We start from the raw sequence: 23,505 nt of genomic DNA, 5'->3' as shown, positions 1-23,505 counted from the left end.
AAATAGTATTATATTTGTTATATTTGGTATTAAAAGTCTAAACAAAAATTGAAAAAAATTAAAAAATCTTTTTTTTTTTTTTTTTATTTTTTTTATTTTTTTAATTTTTTTTTATTGTTTTATTTTTTTTATTTTTTTAGAGCCTTATAAATTTTTTTTACATATTGATCACAATTGTAAAAAACAGGATATATCAAAATTTCATATATATTTTAAATATATACTTTCCTATTTTCCTCATATCACTACACATTAAATATATACACCTCATATCCATCAATCACCCCACCATCACATATTATATAATATTATATATAATATTATAAATATATATATATATAATAGTATAATAATATAATAGTATAATAAAATAATATAATAATATCTCCCTTTATAAATAATAATTTTTATATTTTACATATTATAAAATTATTTTATTATTATTAATAATATTATTTTTTTTCAATACGAAATAATATTTTTATATTAGTAATAATAATAGATTAATAACATGTTATATGGAGTTACAAATATTTTTTTATATATAGAGTCTTTAAGAGTTGTTGATTTATTAAGAAAAGGGTAAAAATAAATAATATTTACAAAAAAAAAAAAAATAAAAAAAAAAAGAAAAATTAAAAATAAAAAACATTAGATACTAACCCTCCATTATTATTATTGTAGTGTATATAATTTAAAAGTTAAAGTATTTCAAGAAAATGAAGTTACAAATATCGCCAAACCAACAATTATTCAAACTCGTATGTGTTATTAATTTTTTAAAAAAAAAAAAAACCTTTTTTGAATATTAGATATTAATCTATAATCTAACCAAATTTATACAGCAAAATTAAATAAAGATTATAGTCATATTATTAAAGAACATGAAATTTTAAATACACATTATTATTCATCAAAAAAGTTTTTTGTACAATATGTTAACGAATTCTTTTTATTTGGTAATTTTGTTTCATTTCAAATTGAATTACCACTATATGTAAGTATACTATAACATAAATCTCTATTTTTACGACCAATAATACTAATTGAATCATTTTTTCTAGAACTACTATTCAAACAATGTAATAATTGATTTTGAATTGGTATACTACCCAACTGATGAAGACTCAACAGAATCAATACCTACATACAGCTCAATGTCAAGCTCATCACAGCCACAAGAAAAGGTTGTATCTCAGCAAAGAATACGCATTAACAAAGCAGGCTATGGTGTACATCAATATATACCAATTACATTTTGTGATTTATACTTTTGCTTATTTAGGGTAATGATAGCAACATCATTGGTAGATATTAAATTTAGACACCAATCTATTGAGTCATTAATAAACTTTAATACTTTAAATTTAAACCCAACAACCCCACCACATCAATCTCAAAATCATAACAATTTAAATATAAGTGACAATAGTATAAACTATGCTAATAGTCATCAAAGCAACGAATCATTACTTTCAACATCACCCTCTTCATCATCATCATTTTCCTCATCCCCAACTATTAAATCATCCTCCTCATCCCCATCTTTAAACTCAATCAATAATAATGTAAATAGTTCAACATCAAATATTAGTAGTACAAATGGATCAACATCATCTTCATTATCAAGCTTACCTTCAATCAGCAATAATAACAACATTAATAACATTACCATTTCGCCTATTGGCACATCACCAAAACTATTAAGACAAAAAATTGGCAGATTAAGTTTATCAATGGGTCAAATTCACTCATCACCCCTCGAAGAAGATTTTTTAAATGATTTCTTTGACTACAAATATCCAGAAGTTTTATCATTTTATGTAGAATCATATTATAGGCTTAGCAATAAACACAAAGTCTTACTATCCCTATTAAAGCAATCCCAACTAATAGCATTGGGCGAATCTGTAACAAATATACCACCATTAAATATACCACCATTTTCTAGACATATCTTTAATGATAACAGTAATACATCATCTCCATTACAACAACCAACTGCCCAACAATCTTCATCACCACAAACACAACTACCAAAACTATACTCTAACAAATCTATGAATATTAGTCAAGATAGTTTAAACAACAGTTCAGATGAAACAAATAGCAACAGCAATAGCGGCTATACAAATAGTAGTCATAATAGCAATGGCAGTGGCTCATGGAAGGTGGCAATAAAAACTGTTGAATCTGATTTAGCAAACAATAGAAAGAAATCTTTCCTTAGAAATAGCCAAGAAATTAGCAATCAAATTATCAGTGATTATATGACCACTCAAGATAATGCAAACAATAGCAACCTATCACCAACATCATCAGTATCATCATTTTCACCCACCAATTTAAACAACTCACTTAATAATATACCAACACTAAATAATTATCAAAATAATCTTCCACACTCACACTATTCATTACCAGTAGGTAGCAGTAATGGAATCTCAACAATAATAAACCAAGGAAATGATTTAATTTTAAGTAATCAATCAAACAATAACAATCCTAATCATAATAATAACCACAATCATAATAATAATAAAATTAATAACAATAATATTAATAACTATGTAGCAAACTATATTCAATCACAAAATAATATTATAATGAAGTGGAAAACCATTTTATTAAATTTTCAAAATTTATCAGAACAAATTACAAAGTTGTGGAATAATTTTATAGTTGTTTACCAAATGGTCTCAAGAGAGTATTGTTTTAGAAGCTCAATAAATTATGAAAAGAAATGTATAGATAAATGGGGATTCAGAGTTCAAAAAATGGTACAATACATCCAATCGGCTGATGACCTCTTATTATCAGATACAAGTATTCCATCGTCATGTTTCCTATCAACAAATCCAACATTTTTTAACTATAAACCATTTAAAATTCAACACATCCCATTAAAACCAGATTCAGTATACCACTCAATGCCAATATTTTTTGAACATATTTTAAAAATTCACAAAGAGCAAATTGAAGAAGATCAACAACAACAACAAAAATCAAAACAACAATTAATACAAGCACAACAAGATAGTGAATCATCGTTTAATAATAAATTCAATGTACCATCAACAACTCAGCAATTTAAACATCTATTTGTATTTGTACATGGTTTATCAGGTAGCTCATATGACTTAAGGCAATTTAAAAACTATTTTCAACTACACTTCCCAAATTTTGTTTTTTTAATATGTTCATCAATCGAAGAGAACACTTTGGAGGATATACAACAAATGGGTGAAAAAATAGCACAAGAACTTCATGAATATCTCTATGAGAATAATTTAATGCAAATTGCTAAAATTAGCTTTTTAGGACATTCATTAGGTGGTTTAGTAGTGAGAAGTGCTCTCACTTCAAATAAATTAAAACCATACCTTTCTAAACTCCACAGCTATATTAGTTTATCGTCGCCACATCTTGGTACCAAATCTGTTTCAAGTACTTCAATTGTTACCTCCGCATTGTGGGTTTGGCAAAAGTTCACTAGCTCTACATGTTTAAAACAATTGCTAATGCAAGATGCTCCAAACCTAACAGATTGCTATCTCTATAAACTCAGTCAGGCCAAATCATTCGAATACTTTCAATATGTTTTCTTAATTAGCTCTGAACAAGACGGCTATGTACCATACCACAGCGCCAGGATTGAAGTACCCAAAGTTGATTCAGGCAAAGAAAACTCTAGCAAACATATCCAAACTTTAAAAAAAATGGTTCAAAATTTATTAGATCCAATAAGATTAAATACATCTTCAAAAACATCAACATCCTTTACAAAAAGTAATGGCAGCAGTTTATTAAGCTTTATTGGCAATAGTAGTTTCCAAAGTAGCAACAATAATGGCGGTACAATAAGCTCAAGGGAACAACAAATCAAATCATTACCAAGATTTATTAAAATCAATGTTATTTTTGAAGCCCATAAAGGTGTTGATGGTGTTATAGGTAGATCTGCACATATAAGAATGTTAGATCAAATTTGGTTTATGCAAATGCTTGTTCAACTATACAAACAACATTGGGAAAATTAATGAATTTATTTAATTTTTATAAAAATAAAAAAATAAATAAAAATAAATAAAAAAATAATAACAACATTTGTATTGTTTTATTATTTGTTTTTTTTTTCAAAAAATAAACAATTATTTTATATTATTATTAAAATTTTATTTTTAGTAATAATTTTATATTCAAATAAAATCCAGTTTTTTATATATGAAAAATTCTAAAATATTAAATTTATAGTTTTAAAAGAAAAAAAGATTTACAAAGAAAATTTATTTATAAAATTGGTTGGATTGTTGTTTTGTGGCTAATGCGTTATTTTTGATATATTCTTGTTGATAAACGTATTATTTGCGTTGTTTTTCTATTTTAAATTATATTTAACGAGTGTATTTGCCCCAGATGTGTAAAATGATGACAAAAGCGATAAAAATTAAACTCATGAAAAGGACAGCAGTTGGACCACTAATATTATAAATAGTTGTTATTGTTATTTTTGTTATGTTGTTATGGTTGTCGTTTTTGTTTATTTGTTGATTTGATATAGTTGTCATATAAATTGTTTAATATCATAATTGATTTTTTATTAACAAGGTTAATTTCAATAATAAAATTCGTATTTATATATAAATAGATTTGAATTATAAATAAAATAGAAATAGGTTAGAAAAATTATATCGATATTTGTAATATAATGATATTTTTATAACAACTTACACTTTTAAGCCAATAGCATCTTTTGAGTAAACTTTCATACCTAAACCGCTGCTACCTTTGTTAACGGTGGCTGGAGCTCTTGCGTTTTGACGTCTATTATTAATATAATTAAAAAAAACCTATTAATAAGCCATACCTTTTTTTTTTTTTTTATATACAACTATTGCTTTTGATTATTAATAACTTAATAATAAAACACAATAATAACCAAACATTATAAATATATATTAATTTTACCTCATTTTATGAATTTATATATAGTGATGGTGAAATGAAAAAATTTAAAAAGAAAATTATATTTTTTTTTTTTAAAAAAAAAAATTGTATTTTTTAATTTTTTTAAAAAATTTTTTTTTTATGATGATACTTTGTGTGTTTTGACTTTTTTTTATGTGTGTTTTGACTTTTTTTTTTGAACTAATATTTAATTGTAATACAAATATAGAAAAACACAAAAAATAAAAAAATAAAAAAATAATAATAATGAATAATAATAAATATTAATTTATTTTTTTTAGTTAATTTTTTTATATATTATTTTCTTTTTTTATTTTTATTTTTTATTTTTTTATTTTTTTATTTTTTATTTTTTTCATTTTTAATATGTCCATGATTGAACATGCATTATTGATCATCCAAATTTTATTGTTAATATAAATACCTATGAATATGAACATAAATATAAATATAAATATAAATGTAAATATAAATATAAATATAAATATAAATATAATAATTTTTATAAAAAAAAAAAAAAAATATCTTTAATTGAAGCTTATAGCAAAAAAAAAAAAAAGTGTTGCAACATATATTTGGAATGTGATATTTTTTTTACTTTACTTCATTTTTTCATTTTTTTCATTTTTATTTTTCTTTTATTTTTTTTTTTATTTTTTTTTTTTCATTTTTTTTACATGTTTTTGTTTATATATTTATTACTTTAATTATAACTTTTTTTTTTTTTTCATTTTTTTTTTAAAGTAATATGAATATAGATTTTATTTTCCATTTAAATTAAAGAAACTAAAAAAATGGCTTGAAAGCCATTTTTTTTTTTTTTTAAAAAATTTTTTTTTTTTTTTATTTTAAAATTTTAAAATTTTTTGGATTTAAAATTTTTTAAATTTTTTTTTTTTTTTTTTTTTTTAATTATTTTTTTTTTATTGACAATATTTTCTTTTTATTTGTGTATTTAAATAATTAGAGAATTCATTCGATATTAGAGATTTTTTGTGTTTTGTTTTTTATAGCCTATAAATTTAACAATCAATCAAAAACTCTATAGTTTTTTTTTTTCATAATTTTTATTTATATATATATAAACCCTTGTAAAAAATAATTGTATTATAATAAATCAAATTAAAATGTCTGCTTATGATATTGACCACTTAGCTCAATGCATTACTGCTCATGCTTGGAATGCTGATAGATCAAGTACATATCACTAATTAGTTATTAATTAATAGTTAACAGTCAATAGTAATAATAATAATAATAATCACAAAATTTAATTAATATGTGGATGATCAATTTCAAAAAAAAAAAATAAAATAAAAAAAAAAATAAATAAATAAACTTCTTATTATAATAATATCCCTATTGTTTATAATCAACACAATCAATATTTAATCATAGAAACAATATAATAGCAACAATAGATGTAATATTTAAAAATTTAAATGCTAATAAATTTTTTTTTTTTTAAATTATAGGAGTTGCTTTATGCCCAAATAACAATGAAGTTCACATCTATGCCAAACAAGGTACCTCATGGGTTGTCGAACATGTTTTAGCTGAAGTAAATATCATATTATTTTTATTATTATAAAATATATTGCAATGAAACCATCAATTAGATATTAACAAAATTTTTTTTTTTTTTTTTTTTTAAAATAAATAAAATTATATTTTTATTATATATTATAGCACGATCAAGTTGTTACTTCAATTGATTGGGCACCAAAAACTAATCGTATTTTAACTTCATCACAAGATCGTAATGCTTACGTTTGGACTTTTAAAGATGGTCAATGGAAACCAGTTTTAGTTTTACTCCGTATTAACAGAGCTGCTACTCATGTTAAATGGTCACCACAAGAAAACAAATTTGCCGTTGCAAACTGGTGCTAAATTAGTATGTATTTGTTTCTTCCGAAGAAGAACACGACTGGTGGGCTTCAAATCACATCAAGAAACACAAATCAACTGTATTAAAGGTTGACTGGCATCCAAACAATTTATTATTAGCCACTTCATCAAGTGATTACAAAGTTAGAGTTTTTGATGCTTACGTCAAAAAAGCTGATGGTCGTAATGTTACTCGTCCATACGGTGAAGTTCCATTCGGCGAACCAATTTTCGAATTTGACCAATGTGCCAGTTGGGTCCATGCTCTTAAATGGTCACCATCAGGTTCATCATTAGCTTTCTCATCACATGACAGTACTTTTGCTGTTGCCAACTTTGCCACCAATCCACCAACTGTCGAAAAAGTTAGATTACGTGGTTTACCATTAAGAGATCTTCTTTACATCACTGAAAATTCAATTGCTGGTGTTGGTTACGATTGTGCTCCAATTTTAATCACTAACCAAAATGGTTGGAAATACTCTGATGAAATGGATAAAGGTTCAGATAATGCTGGTGCTGCTGAAGCTACCTCAGCTCGTAAACTTTTCCAAAATAAAGTTGATCTTGGTGAATCTAAATCAAGTGATAAAAAACTTACAACTGTTCATCAAAATTGTGTTACGTAAGTAGACCGTATATACATAGTAGATATTATAGATAATTAGTATAGGTTATTAACTTTATCATTACCTTTCTTTTTTAATTAATTTTTAGTACTATCGTTCCATTCAAGAGTGTTGGTGGTGTTGTTTCAGACTTCTCAACTAGTGGTTTAGATGGTAATATCGTCATCTGGCACGTTAAAGCCCTTGAAGCCAAAAACAAATTCAAGGTTATTTAAACAATTTATATAATATAATTAAAGAAAAAAAACTTCAAAAAAAATCAAAAAAAAAAAAAAAAATAGTAATATTCAAAAAATAAATCATATAGCAAAGATAATCTTAGTTGTTGATTAAAAAAAACTAATAAACAATATTTATTTAAAAATAAACAGTACATTAATTACAAAATATTTTTTTTTATTTTTATTTTTATTTATTTTTTATTTTTATTTTTATTTTTTAGTAAAAACAAAAGTGTTAAAACGAAATAAAATTTACAACTTTTTTTTTTAAAAGATATCTATTAAAAAAATAATTATTTAAAATTATAAAAATAAATAAAAAAATAAATTATTTAATTCTATTTTACAAAAATGGAAAAAATAAAAAATAAATTAAAAAAATAAAAAAATAAAATAAAAATAAAAAATAAAAAAATTTATAAAAATATAAAATTTAAATTTAATTATATAAAATAAATGTTTTAAGATATAAAATAAATTTTAAAAAAAGATTTAGAATGTTTATCTTTTAAGATCTTTAAAGCTTTGATGAAATAAAATATTTTATTTTTTTTCAAACTCTATTTTGTAAATTTAAAATCTTGCAAACAATAATATAATTAAAATATATTATTTACATAGAAACTAAAATTTTATGTATACACCATTTTAATTTTTTTTTTTATTTACTATTTTTTATTATAAATATAGAAAATAAAATGGACGATGAAATAAGAGTTGGATTCCAAGGTACTATTTTTCCTCCTTTATCAAATTCGAACCGAGATGAAAGAGAGGAAACAAGATTTACAAGAAAGTTGGAAATAATAGTTCATTATTTTATGGTTCTTTTATTAATAATTAGTTTGTATACCCTAAAAATAAAAAAATAATATTTTTTTATATTAATTTCTTTTTTTTAATTTTAGTTATAGGTTTCTATGTATTTTTTATAACCACAATAGTTTTAGAAAAATATACCTCAAACTCTATTAATTTTCATTTTATTTTCCCCTATGAAAAAGATTTTGAAAGAAACAAGTTTTTATATAAAAAAGCAGAATGCTTAACTATTTGTAACTTAAAAGAAGACCCATTTGTATGTATAAATTATTTTTTAAAATTTTTTATTTTTAATTATTAATTATTTTTTTCACTATTTAATAATAAAGGAAATTTTGCTTTCATTAAATAAAAAATCTAAAATAAAAACCTATAAACCTGTAATTATAGAAGGTTATACTGGTTCAGAATTAAGTTGTATAACAACAGCTAAAAAGAAAGGAAATTTCCCTCCAGGTAAATATTGTTTTAAAATTTTAAAATTTTATTTTTTTATATTAATAACTGTTTTTTATTTTTTTAAATATAGAAATTGTAGATAAATTCAAATTGGATAAATTAACCGATAGAAGAATTAAAATAAACAAATTAGCAAGTGTTGGAAGAAAAGAAAATGATAAGGGTAGTTCAATTACCCATTCAAGTATTTCAATATTTACACACAGATTTAGGGAGGGTATGGATATAGATAATATCATGCACCACTCTTTAAATATAAATTATAATAGTACCGAGTCACACATAGTTTTAAAGAAATATAATGAAAATTCTTTTGTGTTGGCTCTAAAAGATAATGGTGACAAGGAAGAAGAGATTTTAATAGACAGTTTATACTCAGTACTAAATGGAAATCAATATAATTATATATAAGAAGTTTATTGTTATTTAAATTAAATAATAAAAATATGTTATAATATATAAATTTGTACAAAGAAATTATTTTTTTTATTTTATTTTATTATATTTTAAATCTACAATAATTGGTGGTGCTGTAAGCTTTTTTTTTTTTTTTTTTTTTTTTTTTTAATGATTATTTATAACTTTTAAAATTAAAGCAGAGTCTTCAAAAATATAAGATTTTTTAAAAATATCTTTTTGTGATGTTGTTGATAAAGTATCGTCAATATTTTCTACTGTTTTAATGTCACCATTGTTATTATTATCATTGAAACTGAATTCTAAAAGATTTGGTGTGTTCTTCTTGTATGAAATACGTTCTATTGAGTTTAAGCTATATTGGAAATCGATTTTAACATACCCACAAAAAGTTGGATGCTCTGCTAGAACAATAACATTTTTGTCTTTAATAATAATGTATCTCTTCTTGTCATCTTGAGCGAGATTTGATTTGTTTTTAGCTGTGGCAGTTGAGGCTATATCACTCTGGGTGCCGACATCAGATAGGATTGGTTCCTCGATTGATGGATTTGGTTGGATAGCTTCTTGACATTCAAATAATGAACACTTGCATTCTAACCATAAATCAATACCTTTATATTCTTTTTCAAATTCTTTTTTGGCTTCAATGTTCTCTTTTTCATATTTTTCTTTATCAATGAGATAGTCAGATTCGTTTGGTGTTGGAAAATCATTTTCGTCAATATAGTAATAGTATTTCTTTCCTTTTTCATAGTATTCATCTTCATCATCTTTAAAGTCCATAATAAATGGTGCTAAATTTGGTAAATAAAATGGGTTCTTTGATGTGCTCCATATTGATGAAATTAAATTTGATTGGCTTGTGGTTAATGGGCTTGAGCTTGACCAACTTTGCTTACTTGATGTTAATGGACTTGTACTAGATGCATCATTGATATTGCTATTGTTTGTTGATTGACTTGATGTTAATGGGCTTGAGCTTGTCCAACCTTGTTTACTTGATGTTAATGGGCTTGTACCAGAGACGCTAGTATTTAAAGTTGAGCTATTCATATTATTCATATTATTATTCATATTATTATTCATATTATTATCATTATTATTACTATTATCATTATTGGTTTTTATATTATTATTTTGGGAAAGATTTATATTATTTCCATTTATATCCAATGTTGAAATATTATTACCATTAAAATCTAAACTGTTTTGATTAGTTGGGTTTGGAGATGCTGATAAATTACTAATATTTAATGGACTGTTAATAACACCAATGTTATTATTAGTAATATCACTATTGTTCCTTGAACCACTTTGGTTTAATGGTGCGCTTAATATTTTTGAATTTCCACCAGTCTTGGTTGGTGTTCTATTTGAACCAATTGTTAAATTCTCTGATCTTGCTCTTTGGGATCCATTATTGCTTGTGGGTGAGTTGTTGGTGGTTGTATCGGTTTTATCATTGCTATTATCATTATTTTTGAAACTATTGTTATCATTAGGTTTATTAGTATTGTTATTTATTGAGCTCGAATCATTTTCGTATATGGATGATTTATCTCTAATTTTTAATTTATCTCTAAAAAATCCAAGGGCTGTTTTTCTTAAAGAGTCACTTTCTGGTTGCTGTGGTTGTTGTGGTTGCTGTGGTAATGGTTGCATTTGTTGTGATTGTCTACCGAATCCTCTTAATTTTGAAAACCACTTTTCTCTTTGAGTTTGTTCAGTATTTGGGAGTGGTGATGATGGCTCTGAGACTGGTAATGTATTATTAAATGCAGCTGGATTACAAACTGGGCATTTATCAGTAAAATGAGCTGGTAGTTCGATACCTTTTGATAAGAAAATATCATGAATTTCTAACAATTTAAAAAAAAAAAATATTAATAAAAATAATTTTAAAAAATAATAAATAATATGATATAGATACTTTACTTTTATAACCACTGGGTACTTTACAAATATATGGGAAGCCCTCTTTAAGAAATTTTAAAATATTCATATTTACATCACCATTATCGTTCGAGTCAGCATCATCGTTTGCTGAGTTTGGATTTTGGAATTGTTGCCAATTATCATAAAATGCAAAATGGGTAACGCCCTTCATATCAATGAATGACTGTATAACTCTTTGGAATTCTTCTGGCTGTGTTACTAGCTGCATAATAATAGTTATAATAAAGGGAGTAAATATTTATTGCATATTTAAAAATTTAAACATGAATACATACCAAACCTGGTGGTAAATGGAATGACTCAGGGAATTTTCCACTTTTATAGTATCTATATGGTCTAGAATCAAAAACAAATAATGGTAACTTTTGTAAATCATCATTTTGACAATAGTATGCAAATTTTTCCCATATTTCCTATTAAAATTTTTTTAAGAATTAGTATATAAATTCAAATATTACAAGTCTTATTAATATAGCTTACATGTTCTTTTCCCAACTTTGAATTTAAAATTAACTCCTCGACCTCCATACCCATGCAAACAGCATATTTATATTCAAAGTAAATGGTTTTAATTGATTCTAATTTTGGTGAGAGTGGATCTTTACAGTAAGTATAAAATCTATCCCAATTTCTAATAAATGTAAGTGGAGTTGATGATCTTAATGCCTCTGCTTTCTTTATAAGTCCTGGTAATTTAAGTTGATTCGATAAACTATTTACAATATTTTTCTCTTCTAATAACTGCATGATTTCTTTAGCTGTACCATTAATTGATAATATTTGCTCTCTTTTAGATATAATCAAGGCAGCAGCAAAATAGATATAAAAATCTTGATTATCATGATACAAAAACAAATCCCAAAGTTGAACTAAAAATTTAATATCTATACATCCACAAAACAAATGATTGATCTAAAAAAAAAAATTAATAAATATTCTAAATTACTATAAATAAAATATGATGTATTAATTACCCATTCATAAAAGTAATGCATCGAACTAACGGTTCTTTGGTTTAAAAAGTGTGATAATACTGGGTCATGATATAAAAGTAGAATTCTGAACATTTCACTTTCGCACCTAAAATATCAAAAAAAATAAAATTTATTAATAAATAAAAAAGTTTATTTATTTATTAATCTATCTATAAATACATACAATAAAATTGGATTGGCAATATCATATTGAAAAACACCGCTATTCGATAAAGTTTCGACTACTTTGATTGAAAGAGACATCCAATTTTGTTCGGTTGGGTTTTGATATAATATAGATTTAGTATTTTTGATAAAATTAATTTCTTCAACAATTGATAAAACCACGAAAGGAATCATTAACTTTACTACATCGATACTATAGCCCCTAGTTGTTTTGTTACAAAAATAAATTACAAATCTTGAAAGTCTATCGCCAATGGAAACTGTGGTCAATGTTGATAGTGTTGCTTTTTCAACACTTGCAGAGAGTGGGTTTACATTCTCTGATGCTTCAGAGGAGTTGGATGTTGCTTGATTCGTATCATTGTCCATATTTTTAAAACTATCAAATGAATATGTTGATGAGTTGTTATTAAATGATTTTATTTGCGAAATTAAATTATAATCTTGTGAAACTTGTAAACAATCACTTTGTAACATTTCTAAACTAATATCTGCTATTGATTTATATTGTGGTGATGCTGATTTGTTTTCATTTTCAAAATCTTGATCACCCTGTTGCACTATATGCTAGAATTTATAAAACATAAAAATTATTAGTTACAACTTTAAAGAAACATGTATGTTTATATTATATTTACCTTCCAAATTGAATATCTTAAATTGTTTGGTGTAGAATTTTCGCATAGTTCTCTAATCTGTTTTTTCGATAATGACCAATCGTCATAACTATAGAAATCTTCCTTTGATCTTTCTAGTATATTCTTGACTAGCGACTCTATAACTTGTTCTCTGCTTTCATTCATTTTCTTTATTTTTATTTTTATTTTTTCTTAAGTTATATCATATCTTAACAGAGTAATAGATATAATATAAAAAAATTTAAATCTTTTTATGATGTGTTATTATTGCTATTTTTTATAATTTTTATTTTTTTGTATTTTCAAATTATTTTTGTTTTTTTTAATTTTTTTAAAAATTTTTTAAAAAATTTCTTGAATTACTTGAATTATTAGTTTTTTATTATTATAAAAAATATAGTTTTGTTTTATTATTTATTATTTAAATGAGGTGGATTGCTTTATTATGTTTTATAAGAGTGGATAAAAATAATAATGATAAAAATAATAATGATAAAAATAATAATGATAAAAATAATAATGATAAAAATAAAAAAAGATTATGTTTTACAATTCAACAAAAATAAAATTAATAAGTAAAAATAAAAATTAAAATTTAAAAAATAAAAAAAAAAATAAAAAAAAATAAAAATTTAAAAAAAATCCAAATATATTGTGGGTCAATGAATATTATAATATTTTTCCTTAATTGTTTTTTTTTTTTAATATTTAGACACATAAACTCTATCTATAAAATAAAATGGTTTTTTTTTTTTTTTTTTTTGATATACTTCTTTTAATTAATAAACAAATGATTGATTTTATGTTTTAAATATTTTTTTTTTTGTTTCTATTTTATTTTTACTTTATTTATACCATATTTCTTTTAAGATAAAATTGATTTATTTGAACTATTTTGGTGTATTAATATTAAGGTTGTTGAAATAATAATTGGTAAAATTATAATAAATTTTAATAATCTATAAAAGTAATGGTTAAATGAGATTATGATAGAATCGTGATATGATTGACCATTTGAGTTTACCATCTCTACTCTAAGTGAATTAGGATCAGTTCTGCTGAGTGCGGATGGTATTGTAATTGAAACTTGTTTTATACCAGTTGTAAAGTAAACATCCCTAAATAGCCTAATTTGACCAAAGTAAATTGAAACTGTATATTTAATATTCTTTGCGTTGTTAACAACCAAGCCCTTTTGATCCATAATTAAAAATTCTAAATTTAATTCGCTACCTGTTATATCACGTAAATTTCTATATGATGGTAAAATCATAACACCTGTTGGTGCTTCTCTGGAATATGATGTAAATGAATTACCATTTGGATTATATGCCTCCACTGATTTCCTTGATGAATATGGTACACCATTAACATTTAAACAATACATTTTGTGATCATAGGTTGATAATAATAGATTTAAATTACCATCGCCTGTTAAATCACTTGATAAAATTTTTGTAATCCTTTAAAAAATAAAATGATATGGAAATTAGTACATAAATCAACTGAATGTTAAAATAAAACAATAAATGATACATACGAAAAATCACCAATATCAATTCTATTTACACATCTATCTTTTCCATTGATAGAATAAACCATACCATCATCAGCATGTACAAATATTGTCATACCTCCATTTGAATTATCGGTATCCAATAATAATAATGGTGAAATAATTGATGATTCAAATTTGATTGGGAAGCCTTCTAGTGATTTACCGGTCATACCGTTCCATGCAAAAATACCTGCATTGAATGTTGATAAAACTACATCTAAAATACCATCGCCATCAATATCACCAATAGAAGCAGGCTTTATTTATTTTTATATAAAATTTAGATTAGTGTTTATTTATATTATCTGTGTTGTTATTTAAACTACTTACAAATTCTGATTTACCCGATGAAACTTTATTGTCCCAAATTTGATCACCATTGTATGAGAAACAAACAATATTACCATTATTATCAAATACAATTAACTCTAATTTACCATCAGCATTTAAATCTTCGGTTACAATTTGAGTAAATACAGAGTCCAATACTAATGGATAATTTCCCTCCCATGGATTACCTAAATGATTTAAAACATAAACAAATCCTAATGCTGTGCCAATAATAATCTCCAACTTACCATCCCCATCCAAGTCTACAACTGTAGGTGATCCATATATTGATCCTTTAAATGCAGTTTTATCAGTTGTTAAATCTAAATCTATAATAATGGTAAAAATAAAAAAAATTAGTATTTAGTTTTATTCTGTTTTTCATTTTTTTTTTTTTGAAACTTACGGGTTTGCCATTTAATATCACCTGTTGATAGATCAAATACTGTAATACCGCCGGCAATATAATTCTCTATTAAAATATCAGATTCTAATTTTGATCTATAAATTGGATTAGCATATTTCTCTTGATCATAGTAATAGCTAACTGAAACTATTAACTCTTTAATACCATCATCATCGATATCTGCAATAACTGGTGTTGCTAAAACGTGGCTATCTACCCAAGTATAAGAGTCATCTTTTCTCGAGAACCATTTATTTTGATTTAACCATTTGTCATAGGCCAATGAGTATAATGGATCGTACTCATCATCCTTTCCTTGTTCTAATACAGTTAATTTTTGTTGTTGTTGCTGTTGTTGATCTTCTTTTTTATTAGCCTCTTCGTTTTGTCTTTGAAGTTCGATTTGTTTTTGAATGGCAAATTTTTTATTATCTTTGTTGTAGAGTGAAAAAGCAGCATCAACATGGTTACCACCAATGCCCTCATGCCAAAGTTTTTTAATTTTTAATGGTGGTACCTTCAATGACTTTTCACGAATAGCCATACCATTGGAAGAGATGAAAACCATTTCTGCATCGGTTGTTGTTACCATAATATCTAATGATTGATCACCATCAATGTCGTATAAAAGTGGGCTTGATGCAAATGATGAATCTGGTATAATAAATGGCCACCCTATTAATCTATCACCATCTCTACCATTGATAACATCAATATATGTGTGTGAATTTGCTACTACAATATATTTATCACCTGTTAATTGACCATTATCACTAACTGATAGTTGATCAGTGATCAATGGTGTATTGGGAATCGTTGATGCCAATACTGTTTCCCATACCACATCCAAATCAACCTTTTGGCACTTCTCATTACCAACATTTAGTTCTTTAACAAGCCCATTCTCTATAGTCTTCCCAAACAATATATCCTCTAATTTAATTGGTTCTCTATTTCTATACTCGTTATCTAATAATGCTATATCCCCTTTTTCTCCTTTGAATTCGATACTATATATTATTTTAAAATTTATTAAAACTATAAAAATTCTAATTAAATTTTTGTAAATACTATTATTATTATACATTTTATTATTAAGGTTATTAGGATAATTTTATAAATAATATTTTCATATTAAATTTTTTTTAATAAACAAGAAATGAATTTTTTAAAAAAATATAAATTTTTTTTTTTTTTTAATTTTAAAAATTTTAAAAATTTTTAAATTTTTTATTTATCATCAAATAAAAAAAAAAAAATATATGAGGGGGTAGTTTGAAATAAAATAATTTTATTTATATAAAAAGAAAAATTTTCATTATTTATGTTTTATAGTTTTAAAGATATTTTGGAAAAAAATAAATTTTTAAAATTTAAAAAAAAAACTCCCATAACCCATATTCATATGGTTTTTATTCAAAAAAAAATTTCATTCATATTAAAAGTTTTGAGATTGTGGTGTTTTTGTTGGTGACACAGTAATTTATACTGTTGAACCTTAAGAGGCACCCAATACTAAACCCCATTCTGCCTCTACGACTCGATATAGATTTTTCATGAAACGTCGAGTTACCGAGTGCTAGGAACAAACATTTTGCAATAAAATAATAAACAAAATAAAAAAATATAGTATATCTTTATAATATTTAATAAAGCTTTATTAAATCTATTTAGATATTGAATAATTTATTTATTTGTTTTGTTTATTATTCTAAAAAACTCCTTAAAAAAAAAAAATAATTTTAGTTTTGATGTTTTTTATTTGTTTAAAATAATAGCTCAATCAAATAATTGATGGCCAGTGGTGCTTTGTGTTGTGGTTATTCAGAAAAGTTTTCGTAAAAATTTTTTTGTTTTTTTTTAATTTTTTTTTTTTTTCTGTTTTTACAACTTTCTAATAAATAAATTTTTTTTTTTTTTTTATAAATATAAATAAAAAAATGAAATATTTAATAATTGTTTTATTAGCTATATTAGCATTTTTATCAATCACTGGTAAGGTTTCAGCCTCAGAAAATTTTGATCAAGAAAATAATTGTAATTTTTGCGAGTAAGCAAAATTTAAAAAAAAAGTGCTTAAAAATAATAAAAAATAAATTAACCAAAATTTCTTAAAAAAAAAAAAAAGGTTTATAGTTGAATATATAGAAGATTATGTAAAAGAAAATCAAACAGAAGCAGAGATAAAAGAAGAAATAGAGGAGGTTTGTTTAATTTTACCAGACAGCTTACAGGAACCATGTAAAATTTTAATATCAAATAATATTGGCAAGATTATCCACATGCTTGTAAATGATGCATCACCAAGAGATATATGTAATTTCTTTAAATTTTGCTCCCCAACCCCACCACCCTCACAACCAAAACAACAACACACCATTAAAGGAAAAAGTACAATTGAATGCAATGTTTGTGAATATATTGTTTCAAATGTTTATAGATATATCACCTTAAATAGTACAGAAGCACAGATTATAAATGCACTTGAAAACGATTGTAGTCTATTGGGAGGTAATTTAGCAATAACTTGTCAAGGCTTGGTTAATGAATATATTCCAATGATTATAAATTTAATCGAAAATAATGAAGATCCTTCAACAATTTGTGGTCAAATTAAACTTTGTGCAATTTCAAACAATAGTAATATCAAAATAATGATATAGTTTATAAAAAATATAATAAAAAACAGTCTCAATTATAGATATTTGTAATTTTAGAAATAAAACAAAACAAAATAAAATATAAAATTAAAAAAAAAAAAATATTTATTTTTACCTTATTGGGTTTCTAAAAATGGGAATTTACAGGTATATTGGGTTTGGTATAAATCTATTAGATTTTGGATATGTTCTAAAAGACTTTTACGCTTTCCTTCTTCAAATTGAAATTCCAATTGCTGTTGATATTGAAGTTGTTCAAATTGTTGTTCAATCGATTCGAATTGATTATCAATTATATTTTCATTTTTTTCAAGCTGATTTTCAAGCTGATACTCAAACTGATACTCAAACTGTTCTGTTTCTGATAGTGATGGAGATGATGGCGATGATGGTGATGGTGGTGATGGTGATGGTGATTGTTGTTCTGAAATTAGCATTTCAATTTGTTGTGTTTCGATAGGCTGGGATGATTTATTATTGGGATCTATTTTTAAGTAACCTAATTAAAATTGATATTAGTATTAATTGTAAAATAAATATATTTAATTAAAATTTAATTACCATTGTATCTATTACAACATTGGGCTTTATCCCTACCACTAGTCATTTTTGAAGAGATAAATTCCCAGTCATATGGACCAAATTCTTGGACCAAGTTTAAGAGCTGAGCATCTTCGTCATCTGTTTTTTTAAAATAAAGTTTTTGTTAGTAAAAGATACCCTATAAAAAAATATTTATAAAATGATAATTACTATCCCATTTTCTAAAATATTTAACATCGGCATCTGGGTATAAATATTTGTATCTATTATAACATTTAATTGAATTTTTTTTTGAATTTAAAAGAAGAGCAATTTTTTTCCAATTTTCTGAACCATTTTCATTGACTAATCTCCTTAATTTATCATCCTCATCAGAATTCCAGTCACCAAATTTACGAGAATCATTTTCTCCAATTAATTGAACATATGATTTACCATTTGAGTTTTTCTTTATATATTGATTATAACGAGAACGGCATTGGTTTCTATCTCTATTGAATGGTAACATTTTTATAGCAATTTCATCCCAATATTTTGGTCCATTTTTTTTTACTAAATCATATAATTTTTGATCCTCTTCAGGTTTCCATGCTTTACGTTTACTAATCCTTCTTTTATGTTTTGTTGCAGTTTTAGATATTTTTGGTGAGTTTAGATTAGGGTTGGTATTTGGGTCTAAGTTTGAAACTGGCTCCAGGTATAAGTTTGAAACTGGCTCCAAGTATGAGTTTGAAACTGAAACTGAATTTAATTCCATATCCAAATATAGAGACAATAGCTGTGAATCCTCTGTATATGTTGGACTGTCATCAGATAAATACAACTCATTATCAAGGCTATAGCTTTCAAGTAGGGCAACATCATATTTGGTATTATGGTCAAAGATGTTATAAATAGGGGTAGTTGGTTCCATTTTGATAAATAAGTTATTTCTAATATTTAAAAAATTAGTGTTAATATTTTTTTTATATCTATTTGTATTTAATATTTGTATATTACCTTTTCTATATTTTATTTGTTTGTTTGTTTTAATAATTAAAAAAAAATTCACTACATGGTTTATTTATATTGAATTTTTTTGTGAGTAAATTCCTCAATGTCAGTCTTAATATCTTTAAAAAATTGTCAGTAATTATATCTTCAAAAAAAATTTAAAAATTTTAAAAAAAAAAATTTTTTAAAAAAAAAAAAATAACAAATAAATCAATAAATTAATAAATCAATAAATCAATAAATAAATTATAGTTTGTTTATATTTTATAAAACACAGGTTTTTTTTTTTTTATTTTAAAATTTTTTATATTATTTTTTTTATAATTTTGATTTTTGCATAATTGAACCTAATTTAGTGGCTAAACCCATATTACCTTGAATCTTTAACTTACCTTTCATGAATGCACTTTGGGCATTTAATTTACCAGTCATAATTTGAGTGAAATCATCATCTGAAACAGCGATGGTGACATTTGGTTTACCTTTTGATTCTGAACCAACTGAAATAGAACCACTACCATTCTTTAAATCTAAAACCCATGATTGAACTTTACTACCATTTTTAACATTGAATAAATATACACCATTAATTTTCTTTACTAAATCAGCACCATTTGATTGGATGGTTTTTTGGATGGTTTGGAAAACCTTTGATGATTCGAAACCATCAACAACAACTGAGGCGCTTGGGGCAGCAGCAGCAGCAGCTGGAGCAGCTGGTTTTGGTGGTCTAACAAGTGGTGAGGCACCAGTTTCGGAGGCTTTGTTGTTAACAGCAGCTAAAATACCACTAACACTTTCTGAAGCTGAAGTTGGGTATGATGGATTATCGAATGATTCAACTTTACCCCAGTTATCTTTAAGTTTTTCAGCTGATAAGTTTTTGTCATAGAAACCAGCTGAACGTTCTAAACGAACTTTGCTGACCCAACCAGCACCAACTTCGAATACACTACCTGATTCAGTGGTATCTTCGTGACAAAGATATAAAACTAATGGAACAATGTAGTCTGGTTTTAATTGATCTAAGATTTCTGGTGGCATAACGCTTTCAGTTAAACGTGAAGCAGCAATTGGAGCAATTGTATTACATGTAATGTTTTTAGTTTTACCTTCTTGAGCAAGAGTATTTGATAAACCAACTAAAGCCATTTTCATTGAACCATAATTACTTTGACCAAAGTTACCATATAAACCTAAATAGTTTTAATTAATTGATTATTAAAGAGAATTAAAATTAGTTATCTGGAGCTGTGCTAAAATTAGAATTGAAATAATCTATATCCAAATAAAATTTTATCCCTCAATGCTACATGTGTATTTGTTTGTTTGTTTTTTTAATGAAGTTATATTAAATTACTTACCAGCAGCACTACTAGTCATAATAATACGACCAAATGATTTTTCTCTCATATGGTTCCAAGCAGCTCTTGATAATTTATAGGCACCTTTAGCATGAACACGATAGATAAGATCCCAATCGTTATCTGACATTTTACCAAAACTGACATCACGAAGAATACCAGCATTGTTAATTAAAATATCAATACGACCAAAATTGTCAAGAGCAGTTTGAACGATCTTTTCACCATCTTCAACAGAGTCATAATTTGGAACAGCAACACCACCAGCAGCTTTAATTTCATCGACAACTTTATCAGCAGCTTTTGATGATGCACCTTGACCAGTGTGTGAACCACCAAGATCATTAACAACAACTTTGGCACCACGTTTGGCAAACTCTAAAGCATAAACTCTACCAATACCACCACCAGCACCAGTAACAATAACAACTCTATCTTTAAACATTAACATTTTTCCAAACTATTATTATATATAAATTATAAAATGAAATTAATAAATTATTTTTTTAATATTTAAAAAAATAATGGTTTAAAATGAACAAAAAAAAAAATAAAAATTTGTGTGTGAATTTTTTTTTAAGGTGAACAAAAAAAAAAAAAAAAAAAAAAAAAAAAAAAAGAGATGAAAGGGGTGGACAATGTGTTTGTGTATTTGTGTGTGTAAAAATTAATAAAAAATAAAAAAATTAAAACTTATTGGAACTTATAAAAAGTTGTTACACATTATTTATTTTATAATATAAAAAATAAATATATATATACTAATAATTGATCTAATGTGTATAATGAAGAAGAATAAAATAGATGCAGTAATACATACAAAATTTAAATATGTATTTATTATAAAAGTAATAATAAAAATTTATATAAAAGATAAAAAAAATTAATTTTTTATTTTTTAATTTTTTTTCAAAAATTTTTTTAATTTTTTTTTTAATTTTTTTTTTAAATTGAATGATAAAAGGCACGAAACGCAATATCCTTCCATAAAAGGTCACTCATTGTACATTTACATTTCATATTTGTAAATTTCATATTGAGTGTTTTTATTAAAATATAGAATAAAAAATATTAAAATAAAATAAGTTTTAAAATATTACTTTTATTTTATTTTATTTAATTTTTTTTTTTTTTGATAATAATAATTTTTAAAAAGAGTTAATCAAAAAAAAAAAAATTATAGTGTGTTAATTTAATATTAATAAAAATTTTTTTTTTATATAAATATAACGCAATAATGATTGTTTCTTAATAAAATTTTAATATAAATACAAATACCACTCACTCTCACCCATTTTTATTAAAAATACCCCTAATTTTTTTTTTACTTTATAGAGATTTTAATTAATAGTAAAAATACCATGATCGACTACAATAATATATGAGGGATGAAATCAATGAGAGAATTTTTTTTTTATATGTAATGGGGATTAAAGAAAGATTTAACACCATATTCAATTAATTTTTTTTATTTTTTTAAATTTTGTATAATCAAATAAGTTTAAATATATTAATTATAATTTATTTATTATTTAATTTATTATTTTATTAAATTTTCAAAAATTGCAAATGAATTTTTTTTTTAAATTGTTTTTTATTTGGTAATTTTTTTATTATTAATAACTCAATCATTCAAAACAATATGACAATTATAAGTAAGATCCAAATAAAAATAGATTTTGTTGTTTTTATAAAAATACTATTAATGTTGTTATTTTATAATATTAATAATTTTTTATTGTTTTTTTTATATAGAATCAATAATTTCATTTAATACAATTAGTGGTTTTAAAGATTATTCTAATAACTCTATTAATGAATCGAAAGAGATGGAAAGATCTTTTGATTGTAATGGTATCTTTGAAAAAAAATTATATCTTAGAGTTATGTCCTACTTCAAGCTTGGTGGAATTTCTCATGTTAAAGATTATTATAGAGATAAATAACTATTTTAATTTCAAAGATTCACTGTACTGTATAATATAATGATAATAAAAATAGTAATATAATTAAACATTTAAAAGAAATAAATAAAGATATAGTATATATATTTGAATAATTTTATATATAAAAAACACCTTTTTTTATTAATATTAGTATCAAAATCCTATTTCATCACCATCATATCATTACTTTCCCCTATCACATATATATTTTAATTAATATTACCATTACTATTATAGTGTTATTGTTGTTGTTTATATATAAACAATTAAAAATAGTTTATAGATATACATGTTTCTCACACACTATCATATACACTCACATCTCACACTCTTAATAAATACACTTTTACTATATTAATATTATACAAATATTTATAAAGAAATGAGTTTAAATAGAAAAAGGGGTGTTGGGTGGTATATTTTTGAATAAGTGTTAAAAGTGGGTGTGTTAAAAAAAAAAAAAAAAAGCAAAAAACAAAATTTCATTAGGGAATAGTTATTTTATTAATTATAAAACAATAATAAATTTTATTTTTTAACTA

The 23,505-nt window shown here is 24.0% G+C and overlaps 10 protein-coding genes across 10 annotated transcripts; 4 read left to right on the top strand and 6 right to left on the bottom strand.

Annotated features, from left to right (window-relative positions):
• Window positions 1-511: 511 nt before the first annotated feature.
• On the top strand, window positions 512-4,040 carry DICPUDRAFT_88808 (uncharacterized protein; the record flags this gene model as incomplete). The annotated part of the gene is made up of 6 exons (XM_003290071.1): window positions 512-582; window positions 685-761; window positions 846-997; window positions 1,065-2,070; window positions 2,203-2,427; window positions 2,575-4,040. 6 exons carry the CDS (start codon window positions 512-514, stop codon window positions 4,038-4,040), a joined length of 2,997 nt encoding a protein of 998 aa, XP_003290119.1.
• Window positions 4,041-4,394: 354 nt separating this feature from the next.
• Window positions 4,395-4,826, bottom strand: DICPUDRAFT_36820 (uncharacterized protein; the record flags this gene model as incomplete). The annotated part of the gene is made up of 2 exons (XM_003290060.1): window positions 4,395-4,479; window positions 4,732-4,826. Coding segments are annotated over 2 exons (180 nt in total), but the record flags the coding sequence as incomplete, so codon positions are not given.
• A 1,269-nt stretch (window positions 4,827-6,095) lies between these two features.
• DICPUDRAFT_95056 (uncharacterized protein) lies at window positions 6,096-7,870 on the top strand (the record flags this gene model as incomplete). The annotated part of the gene is made up of 5 exons (XM_003290070.1): window positions 6,096-6,165; window positions 6,444-6,529; window positions 6,658-6,843; window positions 6,924-7,483; window positions 7,576-7,870. The coding sequence occupies 5 exons, from the start codon at window positions 6,096-6,098 to the stop codon at window positions 7,700-7,702; spliced, it is 1,029 nt and encodes a 342-aa protein (XP_003290118.1). The 3' UTR covers window positions 7,703-7,870.
• Window positions 7,871-8,406: 536 nt separating this feature from the next.
• Window positions 8,407-9,400, top strand: DICPUDRAFT_80861 (uncharacterized protein; the record flags this gene model as incomplete). Its single annotated transcript, XM_003290069.1, has 4 exons — window positions 8,407-8,437; window positions 8,617-8,786; window positions 8,860-8,986; window positions 9,060-9,400. 4 exons carry the CDS (start codon window positions 8,407-8,409, stop codon window positions 9,398-9,400), a joined length of 669 nt encoding a protein of 222 aa, XP_003290117.1.
• Window positions 9,401-9,455: 55 nt separating this feature from the next.
• DICPUDRAFT_98580 (uncharacterized protein) lies at window positions 9,456-13,328 on the bottom strand (the record flags this gene model as incomplete). The annotated part of the gene is made up of 7 exons (XM_003290059.1): window positions 9,456-11,268; window positions 11,345-11,567; window positions 11,641-11,778; window positions 11,846-12,277; window positions 12,340-12,445; window positions 12,524-13,092; window positions 13,164-13,328. The coding sequence occupies 7 exons, from the start codon at window positions 13,326-13,328 to the stop codon at window positions 9,554-9,556; spliced, it is 3,348 nt and encodes a 1,115-aa protein (XP_003290107.1). The 3' UTR covers window positions 9,456-9,553.
• A 637-nt stretch (window positions 13,329-13,965) lies between these two features.
• Window positions 13,966-16,544, bottom strand: DICPUDRAFT_56468 (uncharacterized protein; the record flags this gene model as incomplete). Its single annotated transcript, XM_003290058.1, has 4 exons — window positions 13,966-14,626; window positions 14,704-14,978; window positions 15,052-15,380; window positions 15,458-16,544. 4 exons carry the CDS (start codon window positions 16,542-16,544, stop codon window positions 14,029-14,031), a joined length of 2,289 nt encoding a protein of 762 aa, XP_003290106.1. The 3' UTR covers window positions 13,966-14,028.
• An 853-nt stretch (window positions 16,545-17,397) lies between these two features.
• Window positions 17,398-18,120, top strand: DICPUDRAFT_80858 (uncharacterized protein; the record flags this gene model as incomplete). The annotated part of the gene is made up of 2 exons (XM_003290068.1): window positions 17,398-17,507; window positions 17,586-18,120. The coding sequence occupies 2 exons, from the start codon at window positions 17,398-17,400 to the stop codon at window positions 18,118-18,120; spliced, it is 645 nt and encodes a 214-aa protein (XP_003290116.1).
• Window positions 18,121-18,233: 113 nt separating this feature from the next.
• Window positions 18,234-18,554, bottom strand: DICPUDRAFT_154598 (uncharacterized protein; the record flags this gene model as incomplete). Its single annotated transcript, XM_003290057.1, has 1 exon — window positions 18,234-18,554. The coding sequence occupies one exon, from the start codon at window positions 18,552-18,554 to the stop codon at window positions 18,234-18,236; it is 321 nt and encodes a 106-aa protein (XP_003290105.1).
• A 116-nt stretch (window positions 18,555-18,670) lies between these two features.
• Window positions 18,671-19,573, bottom strand: DICPUDRAFT_154597 (uncharacterized protein; the record flags this gene model as incomplete). Its single annotated transcript, XM_003290056.1, has 2 exons — window positions 18,671-18,798; window positions 18,871-19,573. 2 exons carry the CDS (start codon window positions 19,571-19,573, stop codon window positions 18,671-18,673), a joined length of 831 nt encoding a protein of 276 aa, XP_003290104.1.
• A 339-nt stretch (window positions 19,574-19,912) lies between these two features.
• On the bottom strand, window positions 19,913-21,532 carry DICPUDRAFT_48962 (uncharacterized protein). Its single transcript, XM_003290055.1, has 2 exons — window positions 21,018-21,532; window positions 19,913-20,849 (listed from the first exon to the last, which is right to left on the bottom strand). Exons 1-2 carry the CDS (start codon window positions 21,466-21,468, stop codon window positions 19,972-19,974), a joined length of 1,329 nt encoding a protein of 442 aa, XP_003290103.1. The 5' UTR covers window positions 21,469-21,532; the 3' UTR covers window positions 19,913-19,971.
• Window positions 21,533-23,505: the final 1,973 nt, after the last annotated feature.

The sequence above is a fragment of the Dictyostelium purpureum genome (assembly GCF_000190715.1).
Source record: "Dictyostelium purpureum unplaced genomic scaffold DICPUscaffold_206, whole genome shotgun sequence".
NCBI classification, from domain to species: domain Eukaryota; phylum Evosea; class Eumycetozoa; order Dictyosteliales; family Dictyosteliaceae; genus Dictyostelium; species Dictyostelium purpureum.
This window is presented reverse-complemented; position numbering and strand designations above follow the sequence as displayed.

Bases quoted from the DNA above. Each gene is read 5' to 3' on its own strand.
- DICPUDRAFT_48962 (XM_003290055.1), bottom strand. From the start codon at position 21,468: ATGTTAATGTTTAAAGATAGAGTTGTTATTGTTACTGGTGCTGGTGGT. The intron at 20,850-21,017 runs GTAAGTAATTTA...AAAACTATTTAG, and splicing joins TATGACTAGTAGTGCTGCTG to GTTTATATGGTAACTTTGGT.